Raw genomic sequence first — 26300 nt, 5'->3', positions numbered from 1 at the left:
TGGTGAACAGTTTCATTGCCTCCAAATTCAAGGAAGATGCTGAAAATTGGAAACTGTTGACCACTGCTGTAAAGAAAACTCTCACTGAGAAAAAAATCAAGAAAGTGCAGTCTCTTGCAACATAACTGTTATGTCACTAGATCACTAAGATTCCAAAATCACTTAACTAGATTCCAAATCTAGTCAGGAAGAAAAAAATCTCCTTTTTTTCCCCCTCTCTCATTTTTCTTCACAAACTACTACCCATGCCCTAGGCATATCACGGTTTTTCAAGGAAAAAAAAAAGGGGGGGCTCCAGTAAATAGCAAAGCTCAGTGTACCTATTCTACAAAGAGAACAAATTCTGAAAGTTTGATTTGGACAGCTTAGCCAGGAACATTACGATGAAATGCAAGTAACACAGGAATGTCGTATATGTCAACCTGTAAGAAAGGAGTGAGTGGCATCATGAATTCTTTTTATTTTCTTTCACTCATAAACAGTTTCAACTTAATCAGAGGTACTAAAACCTTTGGAATACATTCTTCCCTGTTCCAAGAGAGAAATCAGTTTAAATCGTGTTTTAAATTGCTATGGTCACAGCTCCTCTTTCTGGCAAGGCAAAGCCAAGTTTTCACAATGAGGGAGAAAAAAAAAACAATCAAAACTAAGACAACAAAATCAACTACCTGAAGTAATCCAAGTAGCAAGACCCTGATCAGAAACTATTTTCTGATCATGTTGAGAGGATACATTCACATTATGTTCAAGATTCAAATTCTGTTGATGGCACAGTCCCTTGGAAGCACCTCCCACTGGTCCTGCATTACTAGGGGGCTTAAGGCATATGTTGGCTCCATATTTCTCTCACAGGTAGGTTGGTGTGAACCTAGAATGCACAGACTCTAAGACCAGTTCCATATTATCCTTCTCCTCTCATGCTTCAATGAACTGAAATGATCATGGCTCTTGGTGGTGTCTGTCCTGAAGAGCAGGACTGGGGCCCGGAGGCACATATGGACAGCACTGAGATATGAACTTACCATATGTTTGCAGCTAATATTGAGAAAACAAAACGGGAGAGAGAGATCTGATCAAACCGACACCAAAATGTTTTGCAGAGATTTGCAAGGCCCAGATGAGACACATCTTTCTTAAATCCTGGTAACTGGGACATGATTTTCTTGCTACAGCAGACTTTGTCAGCTGTTCTATGGTCTTCAATTCCAGGTACTCTGTACATAGGAACAAGTCAGACTGACTTGGAGCAATAGTAAGAAAATATCTTTATATTATGGCTTGGAAAAAAAAAAGGTATAAAACAGTGCACAGTATAAAGTGGAAATATGAAGAATTTATTTTTAAATACTTATATTCCCCATCTTCTTAAATACTTCAGCAAGGCCTGGATTTTGAACTTTTCTCCAGAATGTTCAGCCTTTCACCATCAATACAATTAAAGCTCATGTCTTGGAAACTATTATAGCAGATGATGTACCTATTTTCTGTCTTAGAAATGCCCAAGATGCTCTTAATAGAACAAAAAGTTACTAAAACATTCAGCAAAGTTTCTTGATGTTTCTAACTTGCTACAGGAAAGATTCTTGCATGGATTAAATAAGTGTCCATATAGAAAGACTAGCAGGGAGAATAAAGCTATCAATATATAGATCCTTTTTACATCATATGTGACTATTCCTTGCACACTTGGGAAAGAGGCCCCAAAAGCTGAATAGCTCAACTTTATGACAGCTCAGACAGGCCTTCAAATACATTTCTATAAAATCTCCTCTGCCAGCCTCTGGTGGGGCAATAAAAATATTCTAGTATCTTAATTTCAGAAAAAAATACAAGTTTTCCTACAGGTTTTTTTGTCCTTTGTATTGAAGATACCAAATCGCCAAAGGCTGCCATACCATAGTTACAGAATGTGTTTGCTGCTTTGCCACGGTTTCCCACTCTTTATGAGCATGGAAGAGAAAGATGACGTTTTCTGGAAAAATACTGGAAGAGGATTTCTCTTTCTGGATTATCAATCAATAGCAAAAGTGTGCAGTCAGCTTTAGCAATCTCTGAAACAGTAAACAGCATTTTTTCATCATGTGGCCATCAATACTTTCCTGTCCACAGATATGAAATGAACGTTTTCTATTGATATTAAGGCAAACATATTAAAGTCCTATTCAGGAATAAAATAGAAAAGTCTTGTACAATGCTAGCAAATAAAAGCTATTTACATTGTAATTTCAAATTCTGTCATCTCCTGTACAGAGAAAATCATAACAAACTTGCATTAAGATCTTATGTCAGAGAATAACATCAATTTTTGTCTCTAAACATTTGTACTTTGATTCTTTCCTACCTGTTTGTTTCAGATGTGTTGCTTAGGCATTCAACACTTCATGTGTTTACTCCATTACCTATCTGTTAAACGAAGATTACATACATCAATTGGAGTACAATAAATGGAGCGTGAAGACAGGCCACATTGCTATGAAAATCCTCTCCTACAGGTAGTGAGCAAAGGAGAAAATCTCAGAGAGCTGACAAACCTAACTTACTCTGCATGTCCCATTCTGTCCAACAGGATGATTCACTGTATACTCCTGATCCATGAGCTATGGCATATGTGAATTCAGAAAGAAAACATACAAATCCAAGCAGGTGCACTATTTGGTTTTAACAAGTTCACTTTGTTTTTCATAAGTCACATACTTCTTTTTCACCAAGAAGCCAGCATTATTTCTCCACTTATTTCGTAAAAGTAACATAAGAAATGGGTGCATCAAACTAACCCACAATGGAAACAAAATCAGAAAGGGCATGGTATTTTTCGCCCTACATTCCTAAGGATGCAATTGAACTGTTCTCTCCCATTGAAAAAGCATTTGAAATCATTGGACAAAATCCAATGCCTTAGTCATGCTCAGAGGCAGCAGCCCAACACCCTGTGTGTATTGGCCAGTCAGCTTCTGGCTACTGAATTCGAATGTGGCTAAAATTGATGCTACCACATGAACCATCAAAGAGAGAGGGATGGGGGGAGGGGTGGGGGGAGGAGTAAAGAGATTTTTGTCCACAGCTGCTTCTTCAAAACACAAACTCATAGAAAAAGTACGACTGTTAAGTCTGTTTCTCATGGAACAAGTATGTTCTACTGAGGAAGGACAAAAGGATGGTTTGGTTGTAGGTATGCCACTGCAATGCAGCTGTATGCATACTGCTACTAAGATTTTGAGGACACAGAGAAAGAAGTGTATTACGAGGCAAAATAGAAATATATGGCCAGCAGCTGCTCCATAAGTAACTCGTGGTCTAGATGAACAGTGAATTTGGTTAGAAAGACCCCATTGCACAGGCTTATTGCTATTATGGGGCTCCACATGTTTCAGTGTGATCCTCCATGAATACAGAGGAAGAGGTATACTGCCTCGGATGAAGAACCCATTCAGCCTAACATCCTGTTTCCACCACAGGCCGCAGGCAAGCGTCAAAGGAAGAGGAAAAGCAAGGCAAATATATGATATCTTCTCTGCAACACTCCCACAGCTACCAACTGCTTTCACCTCTGGGAATTTCCTGAGCGTGAGGGGGTGTTCATTCAATAACTCCCAACACAGTCCTCTTCCAAATACTTGGCCCATCTTCCCTGCACCCTAGAGAAATACACCCTGTACTCACCATACCATTCAGAAAGGCACTGAACGAAGAACCATCTCCTCTTGTTTATTTAGACTTGGGCTCCCGGTACTGCAAATCTGATGGTTTGTACTCAGAAAGTCAGCTGGCATCCACCCTTTAAAAGTTACTTAGGGTATGACGGGCCTCATGCATCCTCCCTCTTCGGTGAGAACTCCAAGCCTCAATTGTCCCTTTCAAGAGACACAAAATCAGAGAGCCAAGCATCCTTGTTATTATTTTCTAGTTCCAGCAATTTTTTTCCTAAGAAGCAGGAAATACAACAGGGAACAGTCCTCATGGTGCAAACTCACCACAGATTTCTGGAGCGCCATAAATATGTTCCTGGTTTTGTTCTCTGTCCCTTTTCTTGAAATGTGGCTTGCTTTTTCCAAACATAAAGATGGTGTTCATACAGGGCATACATATTTAAAGTCCTGAGTGGCAGCAACTAATTCAGGTATTCCTACCTTTTATGTAATGCTAATTATGACATCACCTTGCATTTATCTACTCTGTATTTAATCTACTTTTTTACTTCCTAATGACTTACAATTCTTTACCGATGACCCTCACCCCCTGCTAACTTTAAAAGGTTTTGCATAGTCAGCAAACATTCTTGTCTTGCTGCTCACTGTTTCCTCCATGGCAGTGATGAATTGTGAAGCACTGTTCAGCTGCCTCCTTGTGCTCAACTCCTCACTGATGATGGTCTTTGTGTGTATGAAATAATGCACATTTGTGCTTGACAATTAATGACAGCCTACCTTCTAATACATGGCTACCAGCAGCCTAGTATTACTTGATATTACTTGGCATACACCACCCTGAAAAGCTGATTAAAACACCGATACCATTATAATTATTCTCTCATGTACATACATTAAGCCACATGTTTTTAATATTAAGCACAAATATTATTGCACAACCAGAGCAATGCATGTGAGACAGTTTGTAACATCTTGCTAATATACAACTATTAATTTTATTACCTTCTCTTGGCCATGAAAATTAGGAGCATTGTATTTGATTCATTCTGGTCAAAAGCAGAGCTGGGGAGAATATTCTGCTTTGATTGCCCTATCAGACTGCCCCTGAGATAGAGAAAAAAACCCAAAATTCTCTAGTATATGTTTCTAAAACAGTTTTACTTAATACTTAACACTTGCATAGGTAGTTGCAGCCCACAGCAAATTTTATTTTAATGCCTTGCCTCTGAATTTGCTTTTGTTCATGTATTCTGATTTCCTTTAAATCCTAATTCCAGTTTGGTTGCATAACAATAACGTCCTTTTGCCCTTAAAACCCTTACACAGGGTCTCAAACTTGGCTTTGCTTTAAGGGAGTTTCGGTTTATGAAAGATACAGAACTATTTGTTACCCCACAAGCACAACTCAGTTCACTCCTCCCTAAATGTCTGCTCCTACAAAAAAAGGAAGAAGAGACACCAGAATAGCAAAAGGAATCCAGGCATATGTATGTTTGCTTTTCAAGCAAACATTTCAATTTCCAAGACATCTAGTAAACACTTTTTTTCAATCTTTTTTCTAATTTTACTTATTTATACAGAGTTAACCTGTTTGCAACTCCACTGTCTGTAAGTCAGTCCAAACAAGGGAGTCATGAGGTTGGAGAAAGGTATGGTCATACTGTATAATTGTATAAACTGCTTCCTGTATGATTTGCATTTTCATCTATTAAATACCTTGTGTTCTAGATCCTTCTCTCTGACTGCGAAACGTATTTGGACATCTCCACTGTGGCACTTTTCCAACTTTATACAAACACTGGAAAGCAATCTCGCTGAAAGCAGACGGTTTAGTATGACTTGGTTATTAATTTTTAAGGAAGAGGTTCTGTGATCTGCGACAAGAGAAGTATTTTAATTGATGGGAGGAGCTACCTACCACTCATGCAAGTATTAGAACCACTTAAAATGTCTTCATCTGCATTTCTGTACATACGTGTGTATATATATATATATATATGGAGATATATATATAAATTTCCCAGAAGCAGGATGTTCTTTTCTCAGCGTTCACAGCACACTCTGCTGGCTGTTGTCGAAAGTTAATGCCAAGCGAGGACGACAAGCGAAAAAGAAAATGTTTTAGGACACAGGAGAAACACAATCCATGCAGGTAATTACCGCGGGCATTTGAACGGAGAGGCACAAGGGACGCATTCGAGCAGCAAGAAAGGGCTGGCAGGAAGCTAGTTTAGTTTCACGGAAGAGAGCGAGCTTTTCTTTTTTTGGGGAAGGGGGGATGTGCGGGGGGTGGGGAGGTGTACAGGGGGGAGGGAAGGAAGGCTTCTCCCCGTGCTGAGGTCATCCCGTTCCAGCATGGAGGCCGGGAGCGCGCCTCTGTGCCAGTGCCTCCATTTCCGTTCCGTCAAGGACAGGGCAGGCGCGGCCTGGCGGGCGGGCCGAGATCACTGCCTGCTCGGCATTAAGTGGCTTTATATGAAAGTGGCTTAGAGCCACATTTGCATGACAAAGCCATTTGCGCGTTCCTCGTCTGTAAGGGAGGCTGCAGCCTCCATTAGCCCGCCTCGCATTAAACACGCGAAACCAGTAAGGGCAGGACGGGGATTTTGTGAGGAAAGGGATCGCTGCCCGTGCCGAGCGAGGCCGGCCCCACGGCGGGCTGCGCACAGCAGGGGCAGGAGCGGGGAGACCGCTCCAGCAGTTTTCAGGGCAGAAAACGTGGCCGGCGCCGTTTCCGGCCGAGAACCAGCCTCGCGCAGGGCTGTGGCGGGGCCGGGCCGGGCGGACAAAAGGGGCATTGCTGGGTGACGCTGCTGAGGAATTCCTGCCGGGCGGGGCGGGATTTATGGCTTTTTTTTTCCACGGGGCCGCTCAGGCCCGAGGCGGGGGACGGTGCGGAAAGCGCAGGGTCATCGTGGGCTCCCCTCCCCCAGCCGGTCCCCTCCCCGGTCCCGTGGTCCCGGTCCGGTCCCGATGGCGGCACGGCCGCCCCCCCCCGGCCCGACACCGGCCCCCCCCCGGCCCGCGCGCCCCCCCCCGCCCCCACCCCTCGCGCCACGCGGGCCCCGGGCCCCGCCCCGCCGCCTGGCCGCGCGCGCCCCCCCCTCCCCTCCCCCCTCGCGCGCCCTCCCGGCGCGCCCCGCGCGGCGGCGGCGGGGCGGGGCCCCCGCCCTGGCGGCTCGCGAGGAGGGGCGGGGCGGCGGCTACGCGCCTGCGCGGGCGGCCTCGCCCCTTCTGTGGCCACCCCCGCCCCCCGCCCTGCGCAGGCGCAGTGCGGCGGCGGATCGGCGAGGGGAAGGGCGAGAGCGGCTGCCGGAGCGGGGGGGACCACGGGGCTCCGTCGCTCCGCCGCCGCCATGGCGGGCGCGGCCCCGGCCCACGAGCAAGACCACGAGCAGGGGCTTTCGGCCGCGGCGGGCGAGCGGCCGCACCTCTCGGCGGCGGCGCTGGCGAAGATCGAGCGGAACCGGCAGCGGGCGCTGGCACTGCGGCAGGCGCGGCTGGCGGCCCGGCCCTACCCTGCCGCAGGTCGGATGGCGGCGGCGGCGGAACGGGCGAGTCCCCGCGCCCTTTTTTCTCTTTTTTAGGGGGGAGGTTTCGAGAGGGAAAAGATGTGGGGAAAGAGGGGCGCCGCCGGGCGTGAGGCGGTGGCGGCGGTGGAGGGGGGGGGGGAGGGGAAGGGTGCGGTAGGGCGGCTGGAACGGCGTGGAGGTTGGGGGGGGGGGGGGGGGGGAAGAGAATTCGCCGCGGCGCGCGAGGGGCCCCCCCCTCCCCCCACATGTGTGGGGGAGGGGGGGCTCTTGCACGCGCGCGCTCTCCGCGCGGCCCCCCGCCTAGCGCGCGGCGCGGTGGGGGCGGCCGCGCGCGCCCCCTGTCGGCGGCGGCGCTTTAACGCAGCGCCCGCCTCGTTTGTGCTCCCGCAGGCGGCGGCGGGCGGGCGCGGGCCCTCCCCAAGGTCGTGGACACGGGAGGGGGTTTCTTCCTGGAGGAGGAGGAGAACGAGGAGAATGAAGAGCGCGGCGCCGGCGAGAAGATCGTGCAGCCACCCGGTAATTAAGAAAAAAAACCTGTAGGGAGCGGCGGGGGTTTGGCGGGGAGGCGGCGGGAGGAGGCGGCGCCGCGTGCGCGGGGCCGGCGGGGGAGGGCAGGAAGGCGCGGGGGCGACAGTGAGCCGGCTCCGGCCGCGCCAGCGGGGCGGGATGGATGGGCGCCTTTTTTTTTTTTCCCGGGCTTTTTTTACTCTCCTTTCTTACCCTATTTTTCTTTCTTTTTTTTTCCTTTTTTTTTTCTTTTTTTTTTTTCCTTTTTCTTCGTTTTTTTTTTTTGATTGCCACCCCTTTTCCTATTTAGCACGTTTTTCTGGATGTGCTCGATTAGTGGCGCGTCCGATTCTTTTCAGCATTAAATCGGCTATAGCAAATGCGCGGTAATTAAAAATGAAGAATTTTAAGCCGCAGAAGTGGGACACAGCCAGTGCCCTTGGGTATAGCACATTTTAATTTTTTTTTCCTCCTCCATAAACGATATTTCCATTATTCCTTTCGCGGAATTTAAATTTTAAGATCGACACGAGGGTAAATTTGCGCGGCTTCGTCGGTTGTGGGAATTTTGGGATTTATGTCGTTTGTGCCAAGACCGGAGCGCTGCTGCAGTGCCAGCTTTTATCGTTATAAAACGTGCTGGCGCCAAGTTACTGATCGTTCGGTGGAGGTTTTCAGCACATTGCCTTCCAATATTCTCTCCACCAAAAAAAGCAAATGGAGAAGTAAGGGTCCCAAAATAGATCGACTTTCTTCTCTGGGATTGTCTTTGTCTTGCTTTGTTCTGCTTGAATCAGCTGCGGGGCTCTTGGTGCAGTGTATCTCTTTGTTAGAAATCAGCACCAGATTTCATTAACAGTGAAAACAATTAGCAGCCCTACTTCTTTTGATGGGCTAATGTTTAACAATAAATTAAAGTAGATCTGGGATGCCTTTACACTGGGCGTATTTTTTGCTGTGTAATTCATAACGTCATTGTCTTAATAAAATGTCTTCGTGTTCGGGAGCACTGCCTTAAATGATGGAATGTGATGTAAGAGTATGAAATGACTCTGAAGTACTGAGCATCCGGCTGTCGCTAGTAGGACTGAATTTACATAAAATGTCGTCTTTGCTGGATCGAATCTGCTATAAATGCAAACGCAATTAAAATGTATGGTGCTGCATGTCTACCGTTAATCTTCTGCTTTAGGTGTTTCTAAAATTCCACAGCACTGCTTTGCTTTCAGATTTCAAAACTGTATAGAAATGTTAATTTTCTGATAGAATTCCAATGTTACTGTTCAAGGAATGTTCCTTATAGCTTTTTTTCCCTGAATCGGTGTTTCTTGGTGTCCTATGGAACATGAAAGCAGATGGTGATGACGCTGGAGGTGATCCGCCCGTTGAGGATGCGGCCAGAAGCAGTGGCTGGCACTGAGATGAGTCTGGGCTTGGAGCAGTGCTGAGAGGGCTTGGGGAGAGGATTGTAGTGGAGCTCCATCCCCATTCCACTCCTAGCAGCTCTCTGGCCATCCACCTCCGTTTCTGCCAGCTGGAACGGACAAGAACCTTGCCAACTGCCCCAGGCTTCCACTGAGCTTGTTTAGGGAGAGGCAGGTGTGGCTGAGCTAGGAAAAAAACTGGAGCAGAGCTGAGAAAACTATGATTCCAGCGCAGCTCCTGTAGTTTCCTGCTCTGGCCACCCTCTTCAAACTGAACCCTTCTCTGCTTCCTCGTGTCCCTGCCCACGTGTCCTCTATAAATCAGGGCATATATTGGGAGGGTCAGAACAGGAAGTGGCAGGAGAGGATTTCAAGCACTTTGTGGGAGAAATGTGGGGAATTTTTTTTAACCATGGCTAAGTTAATGTGCATTTAAATGTTAAAAGTTAAGTACTTAACACTGAACTTTAAACAAAAATACATTCCAATAGAGATGGAATTGTATGGTAATGGGTTTGAATTTGTACTGTATTGTTGTGAAAAACTTTGATAGAGTGAAAGTAGTTTGTAACATGCTTATGTGAATTCTAGTAAAATTGCCTGTAATACCAATTCTAGACGCTTGTTTTTATCATTGTAGTCCCTTTAAAAATATTTCTTTCCATTAGCACCCGTACTAGAATTTGACTATCTCATCTGTGGAGACTGTGGCAAAGAATTCATGGACTCCTACCTTATGCAGCACTTTGATTGGGCAACATGTGATAATTGCAGGTATTACACATAATCAGAAGAGAGAAACACTATTTTAGATAAAGATTGCTGGCTATAATTCCATGAGTTACAGTCATTTAAAGAGACTGGCAGCAGAGAGACATATTTCAGTAACTTAAAGAAAAAATAAAGTTGACTGATACCCTCTGCATTTTCCATTATGGAATTGAGTCACAGATTGTCTCATAAGCCTGCCTTAGGATAGGGGACATCAGTGGATTTTCGTACAACGTGATGGAAATAGGATGTTATGAGAGCAGTTGATGTGTTTGTCGTGTGAAAATTTATACCTGGCTGCAATCGAGAGCCATTTGAAAACCTGATGGAACCCAAATATCTGCTCTCTGAAGTAGATATCCTGGAGCAAGGATTAGGAGAGTGTTTGCTGTCCCAGTGTTTTAACTCGAGTGAAGTTGGTACTTTGGTCAGCATGGGCATGCTGGCAGCACAACGGCCAGAGGGCAGAGCCCTCATGGGAGGTTACTGGTTGGCCTGTGAGGTAAGCAGGAGTTTGACCTTGGGAGGAGAGCAAGCTCTTATCTTCTAACACAAAAAAATGCCCCAAAAGCCATCAAGATAACCAGGGCAATGAAACCAACTGCAGCAGCCGGCCGCCCATGTGTGTAAGAATGAATTGCGTGAATGAAAAGAAAAGGCAGTTGGGAGTTTGTTCTGGGAGGCTGCCCATTTACTGCAGGGAGTGGTTAGGGCGTGCACGTGGTGCAGGCAATTCGCAGTCACGTTGGAGGCAAAGTTCTGTCTCGGAAGTTACAGTGGGTAGGAAAGGGACGTTAAGGACAGGACTTTGAGCCTCTGGAGTCCTCTACCTTGGGGCCTAAACTCTTGTAGCTGATGAATGGAGTGTCCTTGGTGCATTAACTGTAACAGTGAACTTTGAATTCTAGTAAAGCTACATTTACTGCAGTACTTTCTTGATGACCGTTGTTAGTGCTTAGTGTTTGGCAGATTGTTTTGCTCAAGCAATTCAAGTTGTACTTCAGTCAGGATTGCGTAAATGTAATTTTTTCCGTTAACTCATAAATGCTGCTGTGGTCCCAGAGATTTTAATTTACTATCTGGTAAAGGCTACAGTCTCTTAAAAGTCATTATTTTATGGTTTCTCTGCCTACTGTCTTGCATTATAGAAAGAAGTGCTCTGTCTGTGTTGCTAATCAGTTTCTGAGATCTAAAAGCATATGGAGTGTGTATATTCTCAGGTGATCTGACCTGTCTCACATTACACATTCTTTGTGTCTTGACCATGTGAGGCTCGTACTTCTGTCCTCTTGGATTGCATCTGGGTTAGGTGAATACCTGAAATTACTCATATTCATGTTAAGTTTCAGTTATTCCCTCTTGTTAGAAAAATAGAAGAAAAGCCTTTCTAGAAGAACAGGCTTCTCAGCCTGTGTTTGCTGAAATCAGAGGACATTTAAAACACTTAATTTCAGTAAATCTAGTCTGGAGTTTAGCTAGGCTGTTGGAATCCAAAGTTATTTGCATGCATAAAAAGCCTGAGAGCATTAGGCCTACCTGTATTTCAGGAATGTTAGAAGGGATCGGGATTTAGATGTTAATAACCAGTGGTTTTAGGGTGTAGCTTTCTCATCATTATTTTACATCTTGCAGAGACGTTGAAGATAAACATAAGCTTATAACAAGGACAGAAGCAAAAGAAGAGTATCTTCTTAAGGACTGTGACTTAGACAAGAGGGAACCAGTGCTCAGATTCATTGTGAAGAAAAACCCTCATAATTCACGATGGGGTGAAATGAAACTTTATTTAAAACTACAGGTATAGAAATGTAACATGTTTCAGACCTTTTTTTTACCTTTGTACAGTTTTGGTTGCCACTTGCTGGAAAAAACCTGAATGGTTTTGTTAAAGCTAAGTGTGTTATGTATAGCTTGTTATAGTTAAATGGTTTCAGTCCAAGATGTGAAAATGTCTGGTTTTGAGAACATTTTGAAGATGTTCATTGAGTAGAACTTCAGTGGGTTGCACAATTACAAGTCGAAAAGCACATGGCCCATCAGTTCTACTCTGAAGTGCAAGGGGCAGCTGCAGCTGTGTGTGGCCCTTTGTAGCTGTGTTCAAGGCTTTGCCCACAGAGACAGCAGACAGCAGGAAAGGAAAGTTATTTCCCAGGGTTCTTGTCATTTCTTGTTTGGTACTTCATAGGAATCGTATTGTTTTAGTAAAACATGGGCAAAATTAGAGCTGGGTTTAAGTTTTCCTGAGTTGCATCCAGCTGATACTAAAAACCAGTGTTGCTTCCTGTGGAAAGAGTGTAGTCTTGTGAGTCAAGAGCAGAGACAGGTGGGAGGCAGAGGAAGATTGGTTGGTTTATGTATGTGTAGGGAAAAATGAAATTAGTAAGTTAGAATAGTTTACTTTTATCATTTCAGGGGAAAAAAAAAGGCATTTATGTCCGTCCTGTAGGTAATCGAGCGTTCACTTGAAGTCTGGGGTAGCGAGGAAGCATTGCAGGAAGCAAAGGAGCTACGCCGTGATAACAGAGAGAAGATGAAACAGAAGAAATTTGACAAGAAAGTTAAAGGTAAAATGTTAAAATTACATACTTCAGTACCTCAAGGGAAGTACAGTTCTCTTTAAACCTGTGTCTCTATCTGATTATATTACTGAGAATATACTGTGTGGTAAAATGGATGTTTTCAGGATGGGAGTTGAGCCTGAAACAGTGGTGTGACCTCACAGCTGACTATTTTGGGCAGTGTTGGTCTACAGGACTTAAGATCCCTTCTAGTTTGAATTCCCCTGTTGTCCTGTGGACTTGATGTGACAGAAATCAATTACAGTCGTTCGTTGTAGTGTTCATCGGAGGTTTGGGTATGACCCAGAATGTGCCATGGATTGTTCCTGATATTTTTGAATTTGTGGCAGTGGGTTATAGTTCTGTGATAACCTTTAGGTGGAGTGACTAATGAAAATGAGTTTTCCTGTTATTCACAGGATTCCTAGCTGCTGTCTTTACTGCACATTACCCTTTGAGATTTTTCCCTGATAAATTAGTATTTAGAAGAGTATTTGATGGGTGGAACCTTTTGTACCACCTGTAGCATCCATGCTTTGCTTTGGGGTGACATTGAAAAGGACAGAAAGCTCAAGCTGGCTGTACCGGTGTTGTCTGAAGGAGGCAGAACTTGAGAGTGCACAAATAACCCCTGTCTGGGCCATTGATGTTGTGTGTACAGAAGGACTGGCAGCAGACTGTAGCCAAGATGCCAGAGTACAGTGCAAGTACAGGCCTTAATGTGACAGAGTTTGCTGCCTGAATGGCTTGGCTCAAAATTGTGACCACATTTTGCTGTTCAGTATTCTTGCCACCCGCTTGCAACATCCGGATAATATCTTGGGTCCTGCTGCCAGCTTGTGCGCTCTAGAGAACCCACGGATTTCACTGCGGATGCTGCAGAGGCAACTCATATTATTGGGCATAAAGCTTAGAGAATGCCAAGTCATTTGGGAGGCTTTCTGTGACCTGAATGAAAATGACTCTTTCTTGGTCATGTAAAATAAATGAGGTGTTCTATAAAAACTTTTCCTTTGCATTCCACCTAACCCTTTTGGATACCTTTGAATGGCTTTGTGTAAAAAGGCAGCAGTCAACATGTCCTTAGCCCAGACAGAAAACCTTTGCCTGTGAGATCCCATGACAGTGTAGTTCTTGGCCTTTAAAGTATGCAGACAAGGTGAGTGAGGATTGCAAGGCAAGTCAGAGCTTGTTCTTGCAAGAGCAGATTCTTTCCCAGACTTTGTGGAAGATGGGAAGCAAGGATACTTTCGTCTGTAGGCCTCACGAAGCTGGTTAGCTTGCGTTTTATTGAACATTATTTAAAATTTATTAAAATCTTAAAATTTTCTTGTATTTCTTACCAGAACTCCGCCGTGCTGTGAGGAGTAGTTTGTGGAAGAAACAAGCTAGTATCCATGAACATGAATACGGACCAGAAGAAAACATTGATGAAGATACATATAGAAAGACATGCACTGTATGTGGCCATGAATTAACTTATGAGAAGATGTAGTGTTAACTTCTTTTTTTAATTTTACTTTATTTTTAATGGTATTTTGTATTAAAATCAAATAAAGCTTATTATGAACAAGCTGTTGGCCAAATTCTATGAATTGTTATATTTTTCAGTTGCAGGAAGCTCTGTGAAGAACAGTAGGCTTTGGCTTTTAAGCTAGATCTTAGCATAGAAAATAATATCACACATTTGCAACTATTCAACAATTGTTATCTTCTTGGTCAAAAGATAAGCTTTTGTATCATTGTAATTGATGCACTGATGAAATGAGGTTGACCTTCCTACTGCTTTTCTGCTTCAATCAGGAGGAAGGCTCCCTATTTTCTCTTGACTGTTGTCTGGTTTTCAGTTACTGGTCATGGGCAGGCAGAGGGCAACAGGCTGAGAGAGCAGCCCTTCTGGTGGTGGGATACCGTATATTGAGGCAGGTTCTCCTTTGGCTTGGATACACAAATCCATAAAGGACAATTCCCTCTTAGAGGAAACCTGCCTACTTCCTTGGGAGGTTCTGACATGTCTCTACCATATTTCGTATGGCAGCCCACAGCCATTACCTAAGGAGAGTCCTTAGGTATATTCCCTACATGCTGGTTTTCTTCTTTTTTTTTCCCCCCATCTTTTGAGGCTGAGTCCAAGGCAAGGGTCAAGAGCTGTCCTTTGGGCAAGAGGGAAGTAGCATTCCATGGCAGAGCTCCTTTATTTGCACCTGAATGATGTTTGCTTTCAGTAGAACCAATTTACTTCAAATACTAAATTTCAATTTCTCATCCTTAGAGCTTTTGGAGAATGCATGTGGAAATTGCTGAAGTGAAGGAACATGTTCTAGGATTGTGGCTCTACATTTATTCACCATTGTAAATATGGCAGATTTCTGAGAAGTCTCTGGAGACTTCCTTTGTGAGCCTTGGCCACTGTGGCTGTGCAGAACTGAAATTATCAGTAGGAAAACGACTACATATTTGCCATCACAGAAACATGATGGGATGACTCCCATGGCTGGAGTGCTGCAGTGATGGTCATAAGCTCTTCAGAAGGGACAGGTGGGCAAGCAGAGGTGGTGGGGTGGCTCTGTACTTTGGGGGAGAGTTTTGACTGTGCAGAACTCAAGGGCAGTGGTGATAAGGTTGGGTGCCTGTGGGTAAGGATTGAGGAAAGGCCAGCAAGGCAGACATCCCATGGGAAGTCTGTTACAGACCACCCAGACAGGATAAAGGGGCAGATGCAATGTCCTGTAAGAACCTGGCTGGTGTTTCACTATCACTAGCCCTTGTTCTTGTGGGAGATTTTAGTTTGTGGGATGTCTGCTGAAAACATCAGCAGGGGAGAGGTTGCAGTCTAGGAGGTTCCTGGAGTGTGTGGAAGACAAAGGATAGCTGGCAAGCAAGCTGTCCTGGTTCTGGCCAGGACAGTTATTTTTTGCAGTAGTCAGGAGGGGCATGACCCAGACCCTGTTTTGCTGTACCACCTCACAGCAAACACAGGGCTGGGTGGGCACAAGGGGGTCCTTTCCAGTCAGGGTAACACTGGGTTTCAAGAGGTGGGCATTTGTGTGTGAATTGATCATCTTTCTTGCACACAATATTTATATTAATATTATATTGATACTGTGTGTTTCTTACCTCATTGCTGTTTCCAGTAAATTGTTCGTATCTCAACCCTGGATCTTTACATTTTGTGCCTCTAATTCTCATTCCTGCTGGGAGGAGTGAGCAAGTTGTGCATGGTTTGGAGTGTTTCAGTAGAAATGCTGAATTGGGGAACACCATTCCTAACTACAACATGAACATACCAGGGGCAGTGGCCTGGTAGATCTGTTCATGAACAGAGAAGGGATGGTGGGACATGTTGTTGGAGGCTGTCTTGGACACAGTGACCATGAAATGATACAGTTTTCTACACTTGGTAAGTAAGGCATGGGGTCAACAAAACCTCTGCCTTGGGTTTCTGGAGGGTGGACCTTGGCCTGTTCAGGACAGTGGTCCAGAGTCCCTTGAGAAATAATCCTTAACAAAGGGGTCCCATGAAGACTAGCCACACTTTAAAGAAGAAATCTTGAAAGGCAGATGGGCAGATTGTCCCTATGTGCTGAATGGTGAGCCATTGTGGAAGAAGACCAGCCTGGTCTTCCTGTTCATCCTGGCTGAACAGGATGCTTCTGCTGTAACTCAGGGAAAAGAGGTCATGACCTTTGACAGAAGGGACAGACAACTCAAGGAAAGTACAAGGATGATGGTAGGTCATGTAGAGAGAAAATCATAAAGATGGAAGCTCAGCTGGAGCTCAATCTGACCACCACTGTGAAATATATAAAGTGTTTTTATAAATACTTTAAAAACAAAAGGAGAGCCAAGGAGAATCTCCATCGGTTATTGGACACATGGGGTGACATTGCCATTGAGCTGAGGAAAAGGTTGAGATACTTGGGTTCTTTGCCTCAGTCTTTAACAGAAAGACCAGTTATCCTTGGGGCAACCAGATGCTGAGCTGGTACACAGGGACAGGGAGCAGCACTGAGCTCCTGCAATACAGGAGGAAGTAGCTAGTGACCTGCTGAGGCATTAGACCCAAGTCCATGGGACTAGATGGGATTCACCTAAGGGCACTGAGGGAGCTGGTGGAAGAACTCACTAAGCTGCTCTGCATCATTTATCATCAGTCCTGGATAACCAGGGAGGTCTGGGATGATGGGGTTTGCCAGTGTGATGCCCCAAGAAGAACTGAAAGGAGGATTTGGGAACTACAGGCTTTTGGCCTCAGTAGTGGGATGGGATAGGTCATCTTGAGTGTGGTCACACAGCACATGCAGAAAACCAGGGGATTGGGCCCAGCCAACAGAGTTTTGGTTGCCTGACCAACCTGATCTCCTTTTATGACCAGGTGACCTCCCCAGAGGATGAGGGAAAGACTGTAGATGTTTACTGGGAGTTCAGCAAAGCCTTTGACATTGTCTCCCGCAGCATTTTCCTGGAAAAGCTGGCAGCCCACAGCTTGGACAGGAGCACTCTTTGCTGTGTTGCATGGCCACACCCAGAGAGGGGAGGTGAATGGCGCTGCATCCAGACAGGGGCAGGTCACCTGTGGTGTTCCTCAGGAATCAGTATTTGGCCCAAACCCATTTAAAATCTTTACTGATGATCTGTATGAGATCGACTGTACTCAGTAAATTCACTGATGACAGCAAGCTGTGTGGGAGTGCTGATCTGCTGGAGGGCAGAAAGACTCTGCAGAGGGAGCTGGACAGGCCGGATCAATGTGCCAAGGCCAAAGGTGTGAGGTTCAACAAGGCCAAGTGTCAGATCCTGCCCTGGGGTAACAACAACCCTGTGTAGCCTGGGGCAGGGTGGCTGCAAAGAGGCCCAGGGAAAAAGAGCCGATGGGTGCTGGCCAGCATCCGGCTGGGAGTGTGCCCAGGTGGCCAAGAAGGCCAATGGCATCCTGGCCTGAATCAGCAATAGTGTGACCAGCTTGGCACTGGTGAGGTCACACTTTGAGATCTGTGTCCTGTTCAGGGCACCTTACTTCAGGAAGAACAGTGAGGTGCTGTTGTGTGCCCAGAGATGATTGATGGAGATGGTGAAGAGCACAGAAGCTGAGGGAACCAGGCTTGTTCAGCCAGGAGAAAAGGAGGCTCAGGGGTGACCTCAGACTCTCTGCAACTCTCTGAAAGGAGGCTGTAGCCAGGTATGGGTCAGGTCTCTTCTCCCAGACAATCAGAGACAGAAGACATGTGGCCTCAAGCTGCATCAGGGGAGGTTTAGGTCAGACATCAGGAAGATTTCTTTACAGAACGCATGATCAGACATTGGAATGAGCTGCCCAGGGAGGTGATGGAGTCACCATGCCTGGAGGTGTTCAAGGAAAGACTAGACAGGGCAGTGCCATGTCTAGTAGACACGATGATGTTCAGTCATTGGCTGGATTTGACAGCCTCAGAGGTCTTTTCCAATCTAATTGACTCTGTGGTTTTGTTGGGAGAAAAGGTGCCTGGGAAGGGCAGATGATGCTTCCAATAATAGGTCTTCACTTTTCCAATTTTCTCCTCTGCAGCTACGCAGTAACCTGCCAGCCCACCAAGCAGAGAAGGATTTAAGGCCTTGCAAATCCTAAGCAAATGGCATGGAGGTTTGGCTAGAGGAAGGAAGCAGGTCCCAGCAGGGCTTTTGGAGGTAGTCCTCCACATCATGGTTTCACAACCCAGTGTTATCTTGGGTCCCTAAACTCCTCTCTGGGGCAGAAGGGGGTGGTAACTGACTACTCCCTTACTGTGGGCACGCTGCAGCATCTGCCCCACCACACAGCATGCAGCACCAGCCCACTCGCTCCTGACCTCCTGCAGCAGCACTTCCCAGAGGACAACAGGCGGCAAGGGAGAGGAAAAATTTCTACATCAGCACCTCCTTGCACCTAGCAGCACATATGCTTGCCTCTCATGGCTGCAGGTGGGGGGGGGGGGGGGCGAGGGGAGTGTGTTAGACCAGCTGTAGTGCAAGGAGGTGAAGGCTTGTGTGTTTCAGGGTACCAGCACGAGTGCTGGGAAACAGAACTGCTTCACACACCTCTGCATCTAACACCAGCATAATCCAGCATAACTACTTTGCTTCAGCATCCCCCAAAGAGATTGGACAAACACTCAGCAACAACCTGCTTCACCTTCATTTATTTCTGTCTTTACATGTGCATTTTTTTCCAACCATGCCACATTTCTACAGCATCTTTACATTATCCACCATTTCATATTTCATCAGTTCCAAGTTTCTCTAGTTAGCTGCTGGTATCCTATGTAAGCGTCTCACTCTATTTCCTACAGATCCAGACAATTTCCCAGTCAAGTCAGGTGTACACCATTAGACCTAAAAGAAGGTGAAGGTGTTCAACAGACTTCAGAAACGCAATCAAAGCCCATGCTCGAAGCTTGGCATGATTGGAAGTTAAATCCATTTTGAAAGACATTGCTATTTGGTTTTAAAACACAGGATTACACTCAAGCATTTGCAACTGTATCCCCAGCATCAGTATTTGTCAAGGCTCAAAGAAAGTTACAGGTTTGCAAGTTCTAACTGCATTACCAGTTTTACAGAAGTCACATTTATAGTCAGAACCCTCACTATTAGTTAATATCAGAACTGATACTGACCCAAGCCAGTGAAAAAACTATTAAACTCCAATTAAAACCTTTAAAGTATTAAATGTTTCCTAAAAATAAAAAAACCCCCAATGAACCCTATTTGATTACTCAAGAACATTAACAGAGAAAGATCTGAAGCATAAGTCCGTGCATGACTGACAAAATCCTTGCATAAAGCAAATTTACAACAAATAACAATACACCCTGAAAGAATGGTGGGAGGAATCAGTCAAGTCAGAAAGGGCAAGCAGAAAAAGTAGAAGTAACAGATCTAAGTCTATGAGGATATATCAGATTGCTACGGGCCACACACAAAATTAGAGGAACAGTCAAAGCAAAATTTTCAATTTTTTACCCTCCTTGCTTAGTCAGGAGGTCATTAGTCAATGTACAGATGAAATGCATTTCTAGGTATACCAGAAAAAAAAAAATTGTACAGGAACAAAATTACTCACTCAAAGCGCGTAATTTCCTAAGCTAAAACTAAATAGCACTGGGTATGAAATTCTTTAAAACATTCACCTTCAAAATGAAGGGACCGTAAACAGCTTGGAAGCCCTCTACACTCTGATGGACCTGAGCACCTAAGGCAGCATCTTTGCCATTCACTGCTGCTCACGGTGGTACAGAATACTCTGGTTTGGCTCTCATGTACCTCATATTATTGGCCTAACTCAAAACTAAGCCTGTTCTATTCTCAGTTGTGTTCTCCCAGTCTAAGTCTCCTGCAATGTATCACTTAATTCAGCATTAAAACACTTCCTGAAGACATGGGAGCAACATGCTGTCACATTTTAAAGCGACGAAAGCATAGCAGATGCAGCAGTTGTTGCCAAGCCAGATGAGGGGAGAGCACTTGGTTCATTCACTGTCACTGAAATGAAAGATTTCTGAAAAAAAGATTTCTGAAATCCCGCAAGCCTGCAGGTCCAGCCCAGCATATATGTGATGGTCCAATGAGTTACATGCTGAAAGAAAAAAAAACAAGCTCAGCACCGTCCTGTCCCCTTCCTGGCATCTGGGGCTGGAGCTCCCAACACCCAGGTAAGGCTTGCAGCATGGAAGTCAGAAGTTTGTGCCACTCCAACTCTTGCTTACTGTCTCTATTTATTTGTGAAGACTCCTACCAAGAGCACTTCATGATTTCTTGACCACAAAGCAAAAACAATCATATTTTTTCAGAAGTGGTCCATGAAGCTTCTCTGACTGTTTACAGATACTGTAATAAGACACTAGACAACACATTTTAAAAACATATTTAAATTGTATTACATGTTCTTTTAAACTGTGAAAACCTATCTGGCTTGGTAATAAAACAAATTTGTATGCTCTATGCTACTTTGAAAACGCGTTTCACATGCCCAAAGTTAAGACAGTTTTCCTATGTCATATACTAGAGAACTTACCACACTGTTCACTGAGGTGCATCCCCTTTCATACTCACAAAACACTACAAATTGATCCTCATTTCTGTAATTAGTTTGATTTAAGGGACAAGCAGAGATAACAATTGCTTGGGGTTGGCTTTTTTTGTTGTGAGGTTAGGAATTTTTCTGGGGGAGGAGTGTGCCTGATTTTTATTTTTATATAGGCAAGAGAGGAGAAATAAAATTACTATCATGAAGCGAAGAGCCAAACTAAATTAAAAGACAACAAAAAGAATTAATACTTTACTTCACAAATATCCCCTATTAGTCCTATCTTTTTAAGGCTTACGATGCTTACACAGTTTGTTTTTATTTTAGAACCCTCTATTGTTTTATATAGGAGCACGTGAAAGCCAGTTTTAGTCAAAAAAATTCTTCCATCCCCATGTAAAGTTCTGCCATTAAAAAAAAAAATTAAATTCACTAAAGTCCTGCAGACAAGACTCTGTCCACGAATGATCCCTCAGGCCTGCAGAGCACAGAACTGCTGAAACACAGCCAGAATGTGGTGGTCCAGTTCAGCCGTAAACAGGAGGTTCTCTAGCGTCACCATGTACTGCTGGATTATCTGGTGGTGCTGCCAGATAAAAAAACAAAAAACAAACCAGGTATGTTTACTGTTTTTATATTTATATCAGAATAGGCAGGGAAGTCAAGATATATAAGAACCACAAACATTCTTATCTGAATTGTTTAGCACATCTAATTTAGCAGCTATGGATAAGAAAAGCATAACGTAGAGGCACTGCTGACCGCAAGAACAAAGCCTGTGCTGAAATCCTACCTTGTGCTCTCTTGTAAGCCTTCACTCATAGATCCTGAATTGTGTGCAGGACACAATGCCACTGCAGGTATCTTAGGAGAATCATGGTATTTCCTTTCCCCTGAAGACATATCTACTACCAGGGAAGGGTTCATCTCACAGAACATATCTACTACCAGGGAAGGGAGAACTACACCACTCCTCACATTCTTCAACACATCTTGTACTCATACACGTATAACCTCCTGTAACTAATCGCTTTCACCCAGACACTTGTGCTTCTTAACTGATTTACTACAGAGCCAAATATTCAAAAATCATGTTAAATAGATATTTATGCACCTCACTAAAAGGAATCCTGCAATATTTTAATTCACTTATTTAAAACATGTCTATTTTAGCATTCTTGTTTGTTCACAACTTTGCCCTTACTAAAAAAAAAACACAGTTAGGTGGAAGTCGGTGAAATTCATAATCACATCTTGAAATACATTTGCAGCATGCTTACAGTGGGGGAATTCTCCACTCAGGATCAGTCACTCCACCAGACTGTGGCAGAGATTCGGCCAGAGCCTGAGAGTTGTGACCTGGCCCCATACCAGCCTCTGGGGAAAATGTGCTGCTGCCACCTACTGCTATTCTCGTGGAGCACTCAGCCCTCCATCAACTGAGCTTTCCCAATTAAGCATGGCCCTGCCAACACCCTTCCAAACTGAGAAATGAAACTGACCTGCAGGAAGATCTGCTGCAACCTCTCTATACAGCTCTTGTACCAAGGTGTAAATACATCAATTCCACCAGTCTCGCAGCGCACTAAGTGCTCGGTTAACAACATAATGAAACGCTGCAGTAGAGGGGAAAAAACACAAAGTTATTCAAGTATCATCAAATTAAAGCAGAATCCCAACCTCAGGTAAGAGTATCTGGGTGTCAGAAGCTTTGAACAGCACTGTGAGAATCATTATTTTGCTTGGCAAATACTGAATTAAGTATGAAAATAAACCAGTTACCTTCTGGTTGTTCAGGAAATTGTGTGCTAGCAGAACTCCTCTGCTCCTAAGCACTTGAATCTCATCAGATCCAGCCCAGAACCAGTCTTTGCAGAGGGACAATCTGGATTGACTCCAACCCGTGGTAAACTCATCAACCCCTTTCCATATTCTTATTCCAAGAAAATGCCCAAGATAGTAGTGATGCTGAAAAGCTTATAGATCAAGTAACTTTGAAACCTAAACTAAAAAGAGACTTTGACTATCATTACCTGGAATATAACAAGAAAGAGATTCTTCTGCTCACTCTGGGCTGACTCTACTTTTTCCTGCAAGCGCTCTATCTGCTCCTCCAGTGGTCCATCTTCCCGATCAGTGCTTCGGTCGTCATCATCATCATCATCATCACTGTCTCGCTGTAAATGGCAACAACACATGACTTAACCAGTAATTTGGCAAGTGTGTTTAATTAATACTCTCCAGTCAGTTCCACGTGTGAAAAGGTCTGCAGAACAACTGAAGAGCAGCACACAATTCCAGATAAAAATTTGGAAGGAAAAATGCTAATATGGGAAAGCTGGGGAAAAAAAAAATTAATACTAAGATTTTGGAAAAACTAGAGCAAGCATAGAGATTTATCAGAATTGAGGTGTTTTCCTCCAGTAAGGTGCTGTGGCTGACAGCCCAGTTGAGGTACCCCTACACCAGGGCATGTAGCATGGGCAACAAACAGGCGTTGGAAGCCACTGTGCTGCTGGACGATTATGACCTTGCTGTCATTCCTGAAATTTGGTGGGATGGATCCCATGACTGGAGTGTAACTAACATTGGCCACAGGCTGTTCAGAAGGGACTTGGGATGAAAGAGACACAGAGGGATTGCCCTCTACATCAAGACTGGGATTGAGTGTGAAGAGTCTCCAAAGAACAGCCATGAGCAAGTCCAAAGCTGGTGGGTGATGATCCCAGACCAAGGTGACAAAGGGACCCCTCTGGGTGGTGTCTGGGACAGGCTCCCAGCCAAGGAGAGACCACTGATGAAGCCTCCTTGCTCCAGCTACAGGAGGCATCCTGCTCACGGGCTCTTGTGCTGCTGGGGGACTTCAACCACCTCTGCACATGCTGGAAAAGTAGCTGTAGGCAATCCTCGAGATTCTTGGAATGCATGGAGGATAAATTCCTGACCCAGGAAGTAGTCCCACAATGGGGTAAGTGTCACTGGATCTGTTTGCTCACCAGCACAAGAGGGCTAATGGGGGAGGTAAAGACAGGAGGCAGCCTGGGAGGCAATGAACATGCCTTGGTGGAGTTCACAGTCCTGAGGGATATGGGTCAAGAAAGGAGTCAAGAGATGGCCCTGAATTTTAGGAAAGTCAGCTTTTCAGGGACACAGTCAATGGGATGGCCTGGGAGACTGCCCTCAGGGACAGGGGAGAGGAACAGAGCTGGCAAATCTCTACAAGAGAGCAAGAGCTTGCAATCCCCATGAGCAAGAAATCAGGATTTCTGATCACAATGAAGGCAGGAGACTGACATGGCTGAGTAGGGAAAAATGGCTGGTCAAACTAAAAGCAAAGAAGCAAATGCAGAAGCAATGGAAACAAGGACACGTAACCTGGGAAGAGCATAGAGACAAAGTTGGGTTGAGTAGGAATGGGGTGAGGAAGGGCAAGGCAAAGCTGGAACTGAACCTGGCAAGGGACACAAAGAGGAACATATCAGGAACATATGTCAGCCAGAAAAGGGAAGTCAAAGAAGGTGCGTCCTGACAGACAATGCTGGTACACTGGTAACAATGACTGAGGGGACGGCTGAGGTACTCAACAACAACTTTTGCTGCAGTCTTCAATGGTAACTCCTCTTCCCACATCTCTCAAGTGGACAAACAGCAGGATGGGGACTGGGGAGCAAAGTCTCTCCCACTCTAAGTAAAGATCAGGTTCATGGCCACCTGAGCGTACTTAAAATCTACAGGCAGCAGTGAGATGCATCCTAGAGTCCTGAGGGAATCAGCTGATGTAATTGCTAAACCACTCTCCACGACATTTGAAAAGTTGTGGCTGTCAGGCGAAGTCCCAGGTGACTGGAAAAGGGAAAACACTGTACCCATCTTTAAAGTGTAGAAAGGAGGACCACTGGAACAACTGACCTGTGAGCATTACCTCTGTGCCTGGGAAGATCATGGAACAGATCCTGTTGGAAGCTGTGCTAAGGCACATGGAGGACAGGGATGTGATTTGGGACAGCCAGCATGGCTTTACCAAGGGCAAGTCCTACCTGACCAATCTGCAGGCCTTCTGTGGTGGGGTGACTCCACTAGTGGACAAGGGAAGGGCAGCAAGTGTCATTTATCAGGACTTTGACATGGTCCTCCACAACATCCTTCCCTCTAAACTGGAGACAGATGGATTTGATGGGTGAACTGTTCATGGACAAGAAATCAGTAGCATCCAGAGGGTAGTGGTCAACAGCTCAGAGTTCCAATGGACATTGGTGACCAGTGGTGTAGCTCAGGGATCTGTATTGGGACCAGTGTTATCTTGATTAATAACGAAGGGGTCAAGTGCACCCTCATCAAGTTTGCAGACAACACCAAACTGAGTGGTGCTGCTGATCTTCTGAAGGACAGAATGTCATCAGAGGGACCTGGACAAGCTCAAGAAGGGGTCCATAGGAATCTCATGAGGTTTAACAAGGCCAAGTTCAAGGTGCTGCACCTGGGTCAGGACAGCCCCCAGCACCAGCACAGGCTGGGGCTGCACAGATGGAGAGCAGCCCAGTGAGAAGGACTTGGGGGTGCTGGTGGGTGAGAGGCTGGACATGACCCAGCCATGGGCACTCCCAGCCCAGAAAGCCAAACGTGTCCTGGGCTGCATCCAGAGCAGTGTGGGCAGCAGGGGAGGGAGGGGATTCTGCCTCTCTGCTCTGCTCTAGTGACACTCCACCTGGAACCCTGCACCCAGCTCTGGGGTCCCAGCACAGGAAAGACATGGAACTGCTAGAGTGGGTTCAGAGGAGAAACACCAAGGTGATCAGAGGGAGGAAGCATCTCTCTTATGAGGGAAAGGCAGAGAGAATTGGGTTTGTTCAGCCTGGAGCAGAGAAGGCTCTGGGGTGATACAATTGCAGCCTTCCAGTACCTGAAGTGAACCTCCAAGAAAGAGGGACTAATTACAAGAGCATGCAGTGGTAGAACAAGGATGAATGACCTTAAACTGAAAGAGAGTAGGTTTAGATAAGAAATAGGGAAGAAATTCTTTACTCTGAGAGTAGTGAGACATTGGAAGAGGTTGCCCAGAGAAGCTGAGGATGTCCCATTTCTAGGACTATTCAAGGCCAGATTGGATAGAGCTCTGAGCAAGCTGGTCTATGGAAGGTGTCCCTGCTCATGGCAAGGGCTTAAAACCAGGTGATCTTTGAGGTCTCTTCCAACTCAGACCATTCTATGATTTCATAATTTATTTAAGGGAAACACAATGAAAGGTAATATGCGTGCTAACATTATCATTATATGGTAATGAACAACTTTTTAAAAATAATCTGGCATTTTTTCAAATTCTATCTACTGCAGCAAGACAGGTAATTTATTAAATAAAGAGTTCTGGAATCTCAGGGCTTCAAAAAATAATGCACCTGGTGCAAATTCTCTCCTGCACTTAGTGCAAGAACTCAAATGAATCCAGCTGGTTAGCACAACAGGAAGGCTAAAGACTGGAGCCAGGTTTTGAAGTGGGGACTCCCTGTATTCATGATTAAAAAGGTTACTCTCCAGAGTAGTAGCAGAAAGGGTCAGCATGGAAACTGATTTACTAACTGGGAACACGGCATGCTTCACTGCATCGAAAACACCACCCACAAAATACACCTAAGTAGCAGCCTTGGAAGGTCAGGTGACCAAGTCTTAAACAAGACTACATGGCATATAGGAGGAAAGGTAGGATTTGATGGATTATGATAAATTCAAACACAAGACCCTGCTTTAGTATCATACAGTTGTTTTTGTGCAAAAACATCCATAAATTACCAGCTCGAAACTTCAAATATCTGTAAAAGAAGCAT

General features: G+C 45.0%; 2 protein-coding genes and 1 long non-coding RNA gene across 3 annotated transcripts in view; 1 reads left to right on the top strand and 2 right to left on the bottom strand.

Annotated features, from left to right (window-relative positions):
- Window positions 1-1390: 1390 nt before the first annotated feature.
- Window positions 1391-5462, bottom strand: LOC310922592. Its single transcript, XR_014592449.1, has 3 exons — window positions 5364-5462; window positions 3666-3851; window positions 1391-2051 (listed from the first exon to the last, which is right to left on the bottom strand). It is a non-coding gene; the product is annotated as an uncharacterized lncRNA (long non-coding RNA).
- A 1494-nt stretch (window positions 5463-6956) lies between these two features.
- XPA (XPA, DNA damage recognition and repair factor) lies at window positions 6957-14026 on the top strand. Its single transcript, XM_083883232.1, has 6 exons — window positions 6957-7175; window positions 7571-7696; window positions 9780-9885; window positions 11515-11680; window positions 12329-12446; window positions 13787-14026. Exons 1-6 carry the CDS (start codon window positions 7004-7006, stop codon window positions 13933-13935), a joined length of 837 nt encoding a protein of 278 aa, XP_083739358.1. The 5' UTR covers window positions 6957-7003; the 3' UTR covers window positions 13936-14026.
- A 4557-nt stretch (window positions 14027-18583) lies between these two features.
- The window catches only part of NCBP1 (nuclear cap binding protein subunit 1), a 30541-nt gene continuing 22824 nt past the window's right edge, over window positions 18584-26300 (bottom strand). The window contains exons 21-23 of the mRNA XM_083882861.1: window positions 22515-22658; window positions 21984-22097; window positions 18584-21067 (exon numbers count right to left, since the gene is read on the bottom strand). Of these exons, the coding sequence (XP_083738987.1) occupies window positions 20954-21067; window positions 21984-22097; window positions 22515-22658 (372 nt within the window). The 3' untranslated portion in view covers window positions 18584-20953. The remainder of the gene's footprint in view (window positions 21068-21983; window positions 22098-22514; window positions 22659-26300) is intronic.

The sequence above is a fragment of the Zosterops lateralis genome, assembly GCF_965231275.1.
Source record: "Zosterops lateralis genome assembly, chromosome: Z".
NCBI classification, from domain to species: domain Eukaryota; kingdom Metazoa; phylum Chordata; class Aves; order Passeriformes; family Zosteropidae; genus Zosterops; species Zosterops lateralis.
Note: the sequence above shows the minus strand (reverse complement) of the source record. Positions and strands in the feature narration are given on the sequence as shown.